Source organism: Podarcis bocagei, assembly GCF_964188305.1.
Source record: "Podarcis bocagei genome assembly, chromosome: 8".
In the NCBI taxonomy this organism is placed as follows: Eukaryota; Metazoa; Chordata; class Lepidosauria; order Squamata; family Lacertidae; genus Podarcis; species Podarcis bocagei.
In genome coordinates, this window is record NC_138133.1 from 14,047,621 (window position 1) to 14,062,390 (window position 14,770).

Genomic DNA, 14,770 nt, shown 5'->3' on the forward strand with positions numbered 1-14,770 from the left:
ACATTGCGTTGTCACAGGAAAAAAGGAGTGGCTGCATTTGAGAAATAACATTTTTTTCCTAGCAGAATGTGAGACACAGTGCACTAATTGTGTCCGTCCCCCTTGACTAGGCAGGAACCCACATGACAAACTTTTTCATCACTTCCTCCTCTCCTCCTTTTGCTTTCAGCTAATTTCCATGTCAGAGCCAGACAGAGAAAACTGTTAAGAGGCAGCCTATAGAACCAGAACAATAAAGAGAAATAGAAACAAATGATCTAAGGGTTCGTTCCTAGTCTCTATATAGGTCACACACATCCTAATGGGCCTTAAGGCATATGCTGCCCTATATTTTTACCAGACTTAAACTGTGCTGCACTAACCGCATCACAGAGGTAACATGCAAACTGCATGTATTTAGGTGACAGAGAAGATGTATGAATTAACTCTTTAATGGCAATTGTTTCCTTCTCTTCCCAGTTCCCCCTGAATTCATAATACCATTAAGTGAGACAACATGTGAGATAGGAGAGACTGTCATTCTGAAATGCAAAGTCTGTGGTCGTCCCAAAGCTTCAGTAACTTGGAAAGGTCCTGAACATAACACACTGAGCAGTGACAGTCATTACAGCATCTCATACAGGTACCTGTGGCTTCTTCATTTGCATGCTTTATACTGTGTCAAAAAGTGGAATTTGTGAGATAGTTGGCAAGAAAGCAGAAAGAATATTTTGAAGGGACTAGATGATTGTGACTATAAATACCAATTGAGTGTTTATAAATCTCACATGTTTACAAATTTACAATATTTTGCAGTGAGTTGGGAGAAGCATCTCTGAAAATCATTGGTGTGACCACAGAAGATGATGGTATTTATACCTGTGTAGCTGCAAACGATATGGGTTCAGTTTCATCTTCAGCCAGTCTACGAGTTTTAGGTGGGTCTATCTCTGTGGCAAGGAGGCACAGAATAAAGATAGCAATGCTTTTCACATGTTAAATGCTCAATGTTAGATTATTTTTCCACTTTTCAGGTCCTGGAAGTGATGGGATCATAGTAACCTGGAAAGATAACTTTGATTCCCTGTACAGTGAAGTGGCTGAGCTTGGCAGGTATGATTCAGCCTACTTATATAATCATAAATATTTTTGGAGAGGAATGATTTCTGTGTTGAGATGTGCATTCAGCTGTCCTGGCATACATTCAAGGACCCTGATAATGCAGAAATCAAGTGCTTTCTTAGAAAAGAGTTTGCATGGCAAGAGTAAACTCAGTAATGCGAACATTAAGCTTTTGGTGCTGGGGTATGAAAAGTAGCCTAAAACAATGTTATTACTTAACATATATTAATTAAAACCTGAGTCATGCATTGGAGCCACTTCCACTAAGGAAAAATCATTTCATTCAGCTAGCAATGTGCAAAAGCTACCAATCCAGAATGAGATCAGGCAATTGTAAAGTCACCTCCACACCATTTTGGTTGCATATGAATCGGGCGAAATAAGCTGAACTTTGGGAAATCTTTGGACAGATCAATGTGCATTCAGAGAGGCTCCATTCACACAACATTAAAACATAGTTTAGCACTAGAACCTGCAAGAAACATCAGGCCTGTGCTGCTCTTCTCTGTTCATTCATAGGCAGGAGAAATAGTTTCACTTTTTATGATGGACTTCTTGTTGCATGTGATTATGGTTTAAAGTGAACTCAGCAGTTTCAAAACAAGCCAAACCATGGGGTATGCAGTTGGCTTGTTTAACTAACCAGAGTTTGCTTTAAACCACAATCTCTGGTTCACACAATGAGCCAGGAATTGTGAGAAATGAAACTTACCGTATTTTTTGCTCTATTCGACTCACCGGACCATAGCATGCACCGGACTATAGGAGGGGAAGAATAGGTGGGAAATTTTTTTCTTGTTCTCCCCCTCAAAAACAAGGTGCATTTAAGGTGCGTTCAAGAGCAGACCTTGCCGCTGCCCCCCAAGCTTGTGGGGCTGGCGGTGGGGGGAAGCGCTGCTTTCCCCCACCGCCAGCCTCAAAGATCCCTGAAGCCTTTGGAGTGCAGCTGCACTCCAAAGGCTTGAAGCTTTGGGGACACCTTTGTAGCCTCCACAGGGCGGTGGGGTGCCTTCACCCCGCCGCCCTGCGGAGGCTTTGCGCAGCCATCCCGAAGCTGGAACAGCGAGACAGAGGGCTGCGCAGCGCCCCGTCTCGCTGTTTTGGCTTCGGGGGACAGCAGGCTGCTATCCGCAAGCCTTGGGAGTCCGGCGGGAACTCCCGCCGGGCTCCGCAGGCTTGTGGATAGCTTCCTGGAGCCTGGAACGCGAGAGGGGTCGGTGCACACCGACCCCTCTCACTCTCCAGGCTTCAGCGAAAGCCTGCATCGCTCCATAGGATGCACACACTTTCCCCCTTCATTTTTGGAGGGGAAAAAGTGTGTCCTATAGAGCGAAAAATACGGTAATTCTAATGAACCCCTCCTCCTGGCCCAGAGGCAGGGTGGAACATATGAGCCCAAGTCTCCTCTTTCTACTCTAAACTCTTGAGTTTTAATTTTGCTCTTGTATTTCCCTGTTATAGCTGGCTCACATGAAAATACTGATACATACACTTATCATAAGAGCATCATATTTTTAACCTGCACACCTGACTGTCCAGAACATGACAAACAGTCCCAGGCTGATTTAGTATACTTCATATAAATTATTATTATTATTAAAAATTTAGTATTGTAAGTGCCTCAGCAATTGGACATCTAGTTGCATTTCAAAGGGAGAAAGTTTTTCTAATAGTTTAGTTCAAGACCAGCTTTGAATATGTATGTTTGCAAGTGTGGGGTGCGAAAATAAATAAATCTCTCTTTCTTGCATTCCTTGCCTTGTGGAGCTGACTTTCCTTTCACCATTTGTTTTGCAGGGGCAGGTTTTCTGTCATTAAGAGATGCGACCAGAAGGGAACCAAGCGAGAAGTAGCCGCTAAGTTCATAAATAAGAAACTGATGAAACGAGATCAGGTCACCCATGAACTCGGAGTTATGCAGAATCTCCAACACCCTCAGCTTATCGGCCTCCTGGACACCTTTGAGAGTTCCACCAGTTACATCTTGGTGTTAGAGATGTGTGTGCCCTTTTATGTTACCTCATGTTATGTTGTGGGTTATTTTATATGCCACTTTTTGGCCCAGACTCTTCCCAAAGTGGTCAAAAGAATATTAATGCAGAGGGAAAATGTACTAAAACTGCAATAAATCAACCAAAACAATACAAAATCTAAAGAAAATCCCTATAATGCTAAACATCGAAGGAAAAATAGGCAAACCGTTCCCAGCGCTAGCCCCGCTAACCCCCCTAGCTCATCACCCGTTATTCCAACACACAGCACAAAAGCTCCAGAGAAAAACATGGCAAGCCAAAGGCCTACACTATCTTAAAGACTTTCACAAAAACAACAAACCCATACTGACATAAGAAAAACAAGACCTACTTGGAGACACCCAAATACCCTGGCTAACACACCACCAAGTACACACCTTCTTAAACAATCCAACAGTAAAATCAGGTGCCACTAGGCCCTTGACCACCTTCGAAAGTCTTCTCCTGACAGTTCTTTGACACAAAGAACAATGGGAGCATGACCTAGGCTATGAAATTAACCCCACCCAATGGACTAGAAAGTGGTCTAAACCTCCATCTCAGTCAAAAGAAAGGAACTCACACTGAAACTCACATACAGATGGTACTTAACACTACAGAAACTGGCACTGATATGCCCAGGAACAACACCAAAATGTTGGAGAAGCAGCACCTCTACAGGCACATACCTGCACATGTGGTGGGAATGCCCCAAAATCCAACCATTCTGGACAGCAGTCCTACAAGAGATATGCAAAATAACTAAACAGGTATTAGAACTCACCCCAGAACTTGCCCCACTAAACATTTTCCAAGAGCATCATGAACGCTCACATGAGAAAGACCTTATAACCCACCTACTCTCAGCAGCCAGACACTGGAGAGACCAGTCAGGAATGAACATGGACCAATGGTACCAAATTGTATGGGAAACAGCCTTACTAGAAAAGCTAACCAATAGACTGCAACTGTCACGGGGACAAATAAAAGAGGATGCCTTCACCCCAGTGTGGCTCTCCTTTATCACGTGCACAGCCCAGCAAGACAACAACAAAAACCCACCAACAGCATACGAAACAATCTGGTGAACCTGACCCCCCCCCCCCAACACACGCAAACAAATCTCACTGCAGCCAACTAAACACAACCAACCATTCCTTGGGCCCCCCAGCCAACCTCTTTCACTACCAAGGAAATATAATAAACAGAAAGAGAACCTGCCCAAATGATACTGACATAAAAACCCCACATACAAAGTATAATAATATAGGTTTACCATTTCCCCGCCTCCCACCAGGCAATAGTTCTGTTACTTGTTAACTGCAACCTGCAGATATTTTGCTCCTACGTGAAGCTGGTGATACATAAGACACTCAACTTACACAGGGGTTGCGGTCAAGGGATAGTGCCTAATGTCAAAACTGCTTATAGTCAAAACACATTGGGTTGAATGGTGGGTGGGATTGCGAAAGTCTCTTTTCCCAGAAGCCCGCCCCCTTTTAAATGTTTTGTGTGTGTTGTTGTTGTTGTTAAGCGCATAAAACTGAATGTGTGCATGTTGCGAGTTATTCCTCGCTATTAACTTTGAGGGGGGGAAATACATTCCTGTTTAGGTAAATGTAAACATTACTGTTTACTAGGGTATTTGATAGCTAAAAGTTCTGTCCCAGGCAACCCTGAAATTAATAGTTGCAGAGCAGGTGATTGCTTTTCAGTAGTTGTTGTTTTTTTTTGGAAGGTAGTTTTAAACCATTTTTAAAGATGTTTTAATAGCATTAGTATGGATACGTTTGCAGCCCTGGGCTCCTTTGGAGGAAGATGCAGGGTATACATCAAACAAACAAAGGTCCCTCTTGCCTCACACATCTGGTTGCTTGGCAAGCCACTCAGTCAGGATGCCAAACAAACCAGGATTACGCCTGAATCCTTGGTTCAGACATGATGACAAACCACATTTAAAGCAAGCTGAAACTGATAAGCTAACAGCAAACCACGGTTTCAAGTTATCGTTTGTTGCCACAGAACAAATGATGGTTATTTGTGCAGAATGTGTTTGGGTGTTCAGACAAACCATGAATTAAACAAACTATGGCTTAGCTCCTGTATAATGTTGCGATCCTCCATCCATAGTTTTTCAGGCACTCTGTCCACCAAATCTAAATCCTTAAACATGTTCCTCACTTCCACTGTGTATTCATAAGGGATTTGATTTAGACTGTATCTTACCAGCCCAGTGGTTTTTCCTACTTTCTTCAGTTTAAGCTTGAATTTTGTTTTAAGAAGCTGATGATCTGAGCCACAGTCAGCTCCAGGTCATGTTTTTGCTGACTGTATAGAGCTTCTCCATCTTTGGCTGCAGAGAATATAATCAATCTGATTTCAATGCTGCCCATCTGGTGATGTCCATGTGTAGAGTCGACTAAACAACAACAACAACAACAATGGCTTAGCTCTACATTCAAACGTGGCCAATATGTTATGCTCTTGCTTTCTAGATGTTAAATGTTGAAGATAGGAAAATCTTACATAATTAGAATCTTACACTTATTTTGTGAGTACATCTTCATAAATACACACCTGAGTTTAAATTGGGCTACATTTCTACTTCAAGTTAATCCTAAGAACAAGTAATCACAGAGCAATAGTGGAGATTTCTCACTTCATGGTGAGATTTGTGTGGGTTAAAAAAAAAAGTTAATTTATTTCTACACACACACACCCCTCTATAATAGTTAGGACTAGCTCTACCATGCAGCAGAGTTAAATCATTTGCTTTCTCCCCCCCCCCAAAAAAAAATGTGGACAGCTGATGATGATGATGATGATTAACATGACACTTATTCTTTCATAGTGCTAACCAGGGCCGCCTTCTGGACTACATCGTGCAATGGGGAAACCTCACGGAAGGAAAGATCAAGCTGTATCTGGGGGAGATTCTGGATGCTGTACAGTATCTTCACAACTGCAGAATAGTGCACTTGGACCTAAAGGTGAACTGGATAACAGGTTTTTCTCCCCCCGAATACTGTCAATACCAGGATATGCTTCAGAGCACCCACACATTTCTGACAGACTAGCTGGTGGTCCAGTCTTATGTGTAGAAACAAGGTGCATCCAGGGGACGTATTATTAGCCCACTGCCATGTCCTTACTGCACAAAGGCTGTAAGTGCTGTGAGAGCCTTGTGTGAATCGGAAGCCAACTCAAGGAACAATGTACAGTTGTGGCCAAAGCCCACATTGAGCCTGATGTCGGGGACTGGCAGGATGCTAATGAGTGGGCATCGGGGGCAGGCGAGCTGAAGTCCGACTCGGGAGAGGGGAGCAGTGAGTTGGGGGGACCCATGCCAGCCAGGGGGCAAGAATCAGAGGATGGAAGAAAGAGGAAGACGCTGGTCAGGCAAGGGAAGGGCTGGGTGCTGCCCCACCCTCTCCTGCCCCACTCTCTCCCAGAAACAGGAGAGAGATGAAGCGGGAAGAGCAGAGGCAAAACCTTCCACGCAGGCGTAGTCTCTGGCTGCGTGTGCACTGCCTGTCAGGGGGAGGTACTTAAAGTGGTGGAGGCGGAGTGGTCCCGTTGCTGCAACTGCTCCATAGGATGCAGACCTGGGAAGAGTTGCCAGGACACTAGATTGCTGCATATAGCTATCCAGAGCTGTAGAAGCAACTAAGTTATCTTTGACCATAAACTATCTGTTGTGTGCCTTCCATTGGCTGGAAAATGCCCTTGACAGCTGTGTACACATCCCTGTAAGCCACGGTTTATGCTTAGCGTGAACAAGCAGCATTCTGCTCAGTCATGTCTGCTCTACTTATGCTTTGTTTGGAAAGAAGCAAACTGCTGAGTGTCGGTTTTTTGTTTAAAGTGAATTTGGCTTTCTTTCTATATGCCGTACCTTGATGCTTAAAGTAGGAGAAATTATTGTGACTTTCACATCTATACTTCACAATATTTGGTTTGCAGGATTCTTAACGTCAGGGGCAACCTATCTACAAAGTGGAAGGAAATTTGACTTTTACCGTCTCCAATTCCCTAATGCAAATCTCCCCACCATCCCTGCAAAAGAGAGCAGTAACTGCTGTTAGCCACAGAGGAGGAAACATAAAGGCTCTTGTATTATTCCTTTGTGTTTTCTCCTAGGTGGCTAACAGCAGCTTCAATAGGAGCATTTTTTATTATTCTGTAGCATTGAGGGAATGCAGAACCGCCTAGTTTGCAGTTCTGATCACCCTCCACAACCGCTCTTCCCAGCAGCTGCTTTTAGCAAAATAAAAAGATGCTGCCAGATGCATTCAAGTATTTCTCACACAGCATTTTAAGTTTTCCTCTCGTACGTTAAATGTGTAGATGATACGTTCATCTCGTTTTGCTGTGCGTTTCATTTCGGAATCTGTCGAACGTTTAGAAATCGTGCCGACATTTTTAAGGCTTGAAAGTACAAGTTAGGTTGTTACGGGTGAGGCTATTTAACATGTGGCACTTTGCTTGGCGTAACAAGTGACAACTTCCCCTTCTTCGTCTCTTCCAGCCTGAAAACATTTTGGTGGACAAGAGCTTGGCCAAAGCAACGATCCGACTGGCTGACTTTGGAGATGCAGTCCAGCTCAACACCACGTACCACATCCACCAGCTCCTTGGGAACCCAGAGTTTGCAGCTCCCGAAATTATCCTTGGAAATCCTGTCTCCCTGACCTCAGATGTGTGGAGCCTCGGAGTGCTCACATACGTTCTCCTTAGCGGCGTGTCTCCTTTCCTGGACGAAAGCGTAGAGGAAACCTGCCTGAACATTTGCCGCCTAGACTTTAGCTTCCCAGACGACTACTTCAAAGGAGTAAGCCAGAAGGCCAAAGATTTTGTCTGTTTCCTATTGCAGGATGACCCAGCCAAGCGCCCTTCGGCTGCACTGGCTCTGCAGGAGCAGTGGCTGCAGCCAGGTAGTGCCAAAAGTGCTGACAGCATTGACATAGCCAGACTGACTTCATTCATTGAGCGGCGAAAACACCAGAACGATGTTCGACCCATTCGTAGCATTAAAAACTTCTTACAGAGCAGGCTCTTGCCAAAAGTTTGACCTATCTTTGATGTGTTCTCTCATTCTCTTTCACCTGTCAGCTAAACTGCGGGTGAAGCTCTCCTGCCAATCAGCTGTTGACTTGAATTTGGGGTGAAGGAAAAAGAAAAAAAAAAAAAACAGAAGCCAATCAGCTGCTAGCGTATTCATCGTGTGGAAATGCATTCCAAGTAAATCTTAAGCACGGTTGTACTTGGGACTAGCACTGCAAAACTATGTTGGGGTGGAGGACTGCAACATTGTACTCTGCAAAAGGCAATGAAGAACTTGACACTTACTACAGTATTTTAATTCAGGGTTCTGCAAAAAAATAAAAATCCTTTTTTTAAAACGTCTGACGAGAATTGAAATTTTGCAACCGATCTTAACTAGCGTTTTCAAGATTTTAGACAGAGGGGAAAAAATATGCCTTTGTTCAAAGCACTGGTATTGAGAGACAAGGTACAGACACTGACACTTAAAAGACGACTGAACAAAATGGCTGCCCGTCTAGATGGTGTCCGTTTTGACCCATCTGATTTTATTTTATTTTTTTGGACTTGGACATAGAGCTTTCCAGTTGCCTCGCCTGTGTGTATCTTGCATAGCAGTGCACTGAGATCGGACTCTGCTTTTAAAGTGCATCCAACCTCAAGATTTTTGCATACAAACAGAATGAACCATTTTGCTCTGATAAAATGTAGGCCTTACTTGTAAATAGACTGTTACCTGCCTTCAACCTGTGTCTCTTTAATTTCCCCCCTCTTCTCCTCTCCCTATAACTTCCCCCTAAATGGTGGTGAACCACTGTGTGGGTCTTCAGTTCAGGTCAGCCTTGGCTTGACCTATCAGAAAAGAACTCTTGGGTTTGGTGTCCTTAAGCCAACCTCTTATCGTCAAGCAGTATACAGCAGGAAGAAAATACTGTAAATGCACTCACTTTGGGATTTTTGTTTTGTTTTGGGTTTTTTTTTAATTTCATATCATGTGCAATGTTGTGGCTTTAACATTTTATGCAACTATTTATGAGAACCCCTGTTGTAACTGTAATAAATATATAGAAAAAGCACATTCATAGTATGGCGAACTTTATGACTTTTGTGTTGGGGATTTCCAGGGCTGAGTTGGGGGGTTTTATCACTGTGTCATTAACTTGAGCCTTAGCTTAGGACCTAGTTCGGAAGTCTTGCTGGTTTTAAAAGGATTGTAAAATTACTTTCGTTTCCTGAAATGCAAACTGGATAAGGAAAACAAGGCGACATTTTCAAAAGACGGTTTGTTTTGTTTGTTCGAGATGCCAAAGTGTTATTTCACCCCGTAATCGATCTCTGCTTTTTAGAATTTTCAGATTTGTCTATTGCTTTCTGTACAATAACTGAGTGAATGGTGTGTGTGTTTTTCCTCTTTGAAGAAAATACATAAATTGGACCGGAACCTGACAGAAAATAACTGTCTGCTTTTTTAAATGAGTTCCAAGACATAGGCAATATGTGAAATATTAAGTCATTGATGGTTTTCTGTGCATAAGTGAACTAGCATGGATGTTCAGCCATCCATGTTTCTCTTTGTGATTTATGCCTGTTGAAACATACCTAGCCTGCATCCCTTACAAAATAGACATAGCAGTCCGTCTTAAGCCATAATCTGGCTTTGGTTTTAATTTTAATAATTGCAACTTCCATTGTAATCTATTTATTTCTCCTTTTTGTAAAGTTGTACAGAAACTTTTTAAACAAAAAATTAAAATCAAAACTGGATGGATATGTATTCATACCAACCATAACTTTTTTTTTGCTTGTGAATTATTATTTCATTCCTTATTTTAGTTGGATTTTTGCTTTATTTTGCATGTATATTTCTTTGTACAGCAACATTGCGTGTTTACACAGTATGATGTGATGTAAATATTTTATTTTGCCATCAGTTATTTTAAAGAAATTAAACATATTTAACAGATGTGCCTGATTATTACTATTATTTTTTTAATTAGGAGCTTCTAGTAGATCGAGTGCTATAGCAGTTTTCATTATAAGTATTAGAAATGTGTTCAGTGTTTTTAAAAAAGGAAGGTAGCTTCTTTCTGACTTTTGTAGGTGTGCCTGATAAAGGCAGGATGCCCATTACAAATGTTTGCACAGAACGATAAGCTTCTGGCTTAATAAACCACACTGTGCACAAACAGCTTGTTGGTACAGATAGCCTGATGTGTACCATTGCTTTGCAAGACCAGAAAACTGGATATCTTAACATTTATTTTGTGTCTTCCTCCAAGACAGGATTGTTAGCAAGCCTTAAATGCAAATTTTGTTGTTGACTTACCAGGGTAGATTTGATTTAAATCAAATCAATTTAAATCACAATTTAAATCCCAAGTCAGTAAGACTTGATTTAAAAAATCTTCTTTTTTTCCAGAAAGACTCGTTCTTGCTGGTATACTCTTACTATTTACAACCAGATGAAGGTTTCATTTTTGGAAGAATAAATTTTCAGAGTAGTTTTTACAGTTATATCCAAAATTACTAATTTAGTTATACTATTAGAAATACATAAACAGGTAAATTATGAAATTATTGTGAGGTTCAATAAGTTAACTGTTTATATTTGGGCAACTTTTCTGCTGCACTTAATTGGAAGGAGAAAAATAATCATTTTCTTAATAACAATATAAACAATTTATTTAACTAAAACAGGCTTCCTCAAACTGCCCTCCAGATGTTTTGAGACTACAATTCCCATCATCCCTGACCACTGGTCCTGCTAGCTAAGGATCATGGGAGTTGTAGGCCAAAAACATCTGGAGGGCCGAGTTTGAGGAAGCCTGAACTAAAACAAAAACATTATAGCATATGTATCCATGTTTGTTAACTGATGTGGATAAACAATTTTTTAAATTAAACAAAACCAGACTGAGCTTTAGCACTCATTAAAAACTTAAAACAAATCCTTTTTCCCTGGTGAATAGCCTTCCGACTATAATGTAACTTAAGTAGAAAATTATCTTGAGAAAGATTTTTCCTCCAAAAGCAATTTATTTTAAAAATCCAATTTAAATTTTAAAAAAATCCATTTTCAAAAATAAAATAAAAATCATTTATTTTTATCCACCCTGTGACTTACAAATCCTGGCTTGTTAGAGAGAAGCAAACCATTATTCTGAGTTTCAGACATAATGCTAAGCTATCTCCTTCCTGGTTCATTTGCTTGCTTTTGCAATGGGAAGAGCAAAGTGGGAGAAACTGGGCCACATGCCCCAACACACAGCCTGTGTGCACAGTGTTAGTGTGGTTGCTGCAAAGGATTCTGTTTATTAAGAGACCAGAGGATATACAGTTAGATGTATTTGTAACTGTGTGCACACAATCTATTTCAGGGGTAGGCAACCTAAGACCTGTGAGCCAGATGCGGCCCAATCGCCTTCTTAATCCAGCCCGCAGACTGTCCGGGAATCAGCATGTTTTTACATGAGGAGAATGTATGATTTTATTTAAAATGCATCTCTGGGTTATTTGTGGGGCACAGGAATTCATTCAATACTTTTTTTTCAAAATATGGTCCGGCCCCCCACAAGGTCTGAGGGACAGTGGACCGGCCCATGGCTGTAAAAGGTTGCTGACCCCTGGTCTGTTTGCTTCAGGTAGGTAGCCGTGTTGGTCTGACAGTGGAAAAAAATAAAAATAAAATAAAAAATTGTCCAGTAGCACCTTGGAGACCAACTAAGTTTGCTGCTGCTGCTGCTGCTGTTTTAAAAAAGTGTATTGATCTGTTTTTAGCATAATTGTATTCTGCAGTTCAAACTGCAGTAACATGAATTCCCAACTGAGGCTCACCTCACAACTTTGCAACTTGGTGCCAACTTGGAACAAAATATTGTTGGGGGCCAAGGGAAGCCCCACCCTGCATAATCAATTAGAAGACGTAGTGCGCACACATAATTTGAATGGGAATGCCCCATCAACTTTGTGGGGGCCCGGCCCCTCAAATATTTTATTGGGGGGGGGCAAAGGCCCCACAGCCCTTAGGAGTTGGTTCATATGCAGCTTTGTCATTGGACAAAGGTATTTTATTTCCCCCCCCCCAAAGCTTTTAATGTTCAATTCCAGGCTGTTTGATCCTTGTAGTTCTCTGGGCCCATGGCTAAAGAACTGAACTAGGGCTTGTTTCCATTGCTCCACAAGTCCCTTAAGTTTATAAAAAAAGGTTTACTGCATGAAACTCGTGTGTGTGTGTATGAGGCAAGGTCACCCAATAACTGCTTCACAGCGTCAGCATCAGCCGAGTAACATGCAAGCAACGTGAGCCAAGAAAGGCACAATTTGAGTTGGGTTTGGATAACAGGACTGAGCAAATTGCAGCTCAAAAATAAATGGAGAAACATAGAATCTTAATAATGCCCAAGTTGCTTGGTGCTGGTGGTTTTTTTATTTTTTAAAAAATGGCTTGTTCCCGGGCACTCTGTTTTCACGGCTTAACATGTTTTGCTTTCACAGCCTTCCACGTCCCACTAATCCCACAGTTTAAATAGCAAAGGGGAGCACCTGGGTAAATCGTGCATTACGTGTTATACTTTCTTCTTTAACTGGGTGATCAATTTTGGATGGTATTTTTTGAGAAGCTTTTATAAGTAGGCATGATTTTGCCAACTGTGGTACAGTGGTGCCCCGCAAGACGAATGCCTCGCAAAACGAAAAACTCGCTAGACGAAAGGGTTTTGCGTTTTTTGAGTCGTTCCGCAAGACGAATTTCCCTATGGGCTTGCCTCGCAAGATGAAACGTCTTGCGAGTTTGTTTCCTTTTTCTTTAAGCCGCTAAGCCGTTAATAGCCGCTAAGCCGTTAATAGCCGCTAAGCCGCTAATAGCCTTGCTTCGCAAGACGAAAAAACCGCAAGACGAAGAGACTCGCGGAATGGATTCATTTCGTCTTGCGAGGCACCACTGTATTTCCAAATATGCAATACAGTGGTACCTCGGGTTAAGTACTTAATTTGTTCCAGAGGTCCGTTCTTAACCTGAAACTGTTCTTAACCTGAAGCACCACTTTAGCTAATGGGGCCTGCTGCTACTGCCGCGCCGCCGGAGCCCAATTTCTGTTCTTATACTGAAGCAAAGTTCTTAACCTGAAGCACTATTGCTGGGTTAGCGGAGTGTGTAACTTGAAGCGTATGTAACCTGAAGCATATGTAACCCGAGGTACCACTGTACATATAAACAGTGCTTTTTTCTGAGGGGACGCAGGGGGACGCATACCTCTAAACATTTTGTGGATCTAAAGGGAGAAGAAACAAATTTTTACAAGATGTTTAGTTTCTTCTCTAGCACGGTGAATCATCAGTTCCGTTGCTACCCCCTTTTGTCCATTTACTGTTTTAATTTTCCTGATTTTAACTATAAAATGGTGGTTTTCTTGAATCAAAATGAGAGTACCCCTAAACATTTTTTTAGAAAGCACTGCATATAAAGTATCAGTATGTTTGGAAGGTCCACTATTTGTGGCAGAGACACCTGTAATGACGAGTGTGATGATGTGGAACCTCTCAACTACTCGGGAAGAAAAGCTGTTGGTCACGCAAGATTCATAGTCCCAATTCTGCTGCCCTAGCTGCTTCTCACTTCTCCAGAGGTGAAGGCCACCTGTGGCAACTCCACCCTGCTCAAGATGACGGCCTCAGTCCGCCTCATGGTCCTACGAATTACACAGAAAATGAAGCCTTTTTCAGAGGAAGAAAACTTTCAACAAACTGGAGGACAGGGCTACAGCAACCATTTTGGGTTTTCCTTGGAGATTTAAGGAGTTCTTGTAATAGCCACTTCTCCCACATCCGATCTCCAGGGAGAGAGATACAGTGGTACCTTGGTTTACGAACTTAATTCGTTCCGGAAGTCCATTCTTAAACCAAAACTGTTCTTAAACCGAAGCGTGCTTTCCCTAATGAGGCCTCCTACCACCGGTGCCCATCCACCATTTGGATTCCGTTCTTAGACCAAGGTAAAGTTCTCAAACCAAGACACTATTTCCGGTTTTGCGGAGTTTGTAAACCAAATCGTTCTTAAACTGAGGTACCACTGTACTGTAGTTTTACATCTTCCTTTCAGACTCTTATCTCATTCCAAACTTTCTCCCTCTCACCGTCCCCCCAGCCCTGCTTCTACTGTTTACACACACACTCTTAACGCATCCAACTTGGTTGAGAGACAGTAAATATACGATTCCTTCCCCTGAAGACTTTCACGCTTTCGAGATTCTAGAGTTGTCTCTGTACCAAGGAATCATTTCCTGAACATCTCAGATCACAGAGAAACAATTTGCCTGGTAAGATATATGGCCAAGCCAGTACTCTGGTACCATTCGCATGAACAAGCAGTTTAGCGGTAAGGGGAGTACTCCAGGTATCTTGCAAAACCGTATAAAAAAAAAATATTCAACAAGATACTCAAACTCTGACAGGAAAAGTGGAGTCCTCTGATTTCTGAATGAATGCTAAACATGTTTGCATCCTATCTATGCATCATTTATTCTGCCACGGTCTTGGGTTCAAGCTCCAAATCAGAGGAGGAGCCAGCTGAGTCCAGGGTGGTTGTACTACCAAGTGGAGTAGGCTTCTGATGCTGA

The 14,770-nt window shown here is 42.1% G+C and overlaps 2 protein-coding genes across 11 annotated transcripts in view; one reads left to right on the forward strand and one right to left on the reverse strand.

Moving 5' to 3' along the window:
• TRIO (trio Rho guanine nucleotide exchange factor) overlaps window positions 1-10,119 on the forward strand; it is a 284,165-nt gene extending 274,046 nt beyond the window's left edge. For all 5 annotated transcript variants that reach the window (XM_081206097.1, XM_081206099.1, XM_081206098.1 and 2 more), the window contains exons 52-57: window positions 460-622; window positions 796-917; window positions 1,014-1,092; window positions 2,899-3,099; window positions 5,965-6,103; window positions 7,642-10,119. In XM_081206097.1, coding sequence (XP_081062223.1) covers window positions 460-622; window positions 796-917; window positions 1,014-1,092; window positions 2,899-3,099; window positions 5,965-6,103; window positions 7,642-8,184 — 1,247 coding nt within the window. In that variant the 3' untranslated portion in view covers window positions 8,185-10,119. The remainder of the gene's footprint in view (window positions 1-459; window positions 623-795; window positions 918-1,013; window positions 1,093-2,898; window positions 3,100-5,964; window positions 6,104-7,641) is intronic.
• Window positions 1-14,770, reverse strand: part of LOC308593903 (uncharacterized protein) — a 57,042-nt gene that overhangs the window by 20,647 nt on the left and 21,625 nt on the right. The window contains exon 1 of one of the 6 annotated variants that reach the window (XR_014011075.1): window positions 5,340-5,943. The exons of the other annotated variants lie outside the window; for them this stretch is intronic. The gene's annotated coding sequence lies outside the window, so the exon portion shown is untranslated. Of the gene's footprint in view, window positions 1-5,339; window positions 5,944-14,770 lie in introns of those variants that run through there. 6 annotated transcript variants of the gene reach the window in all.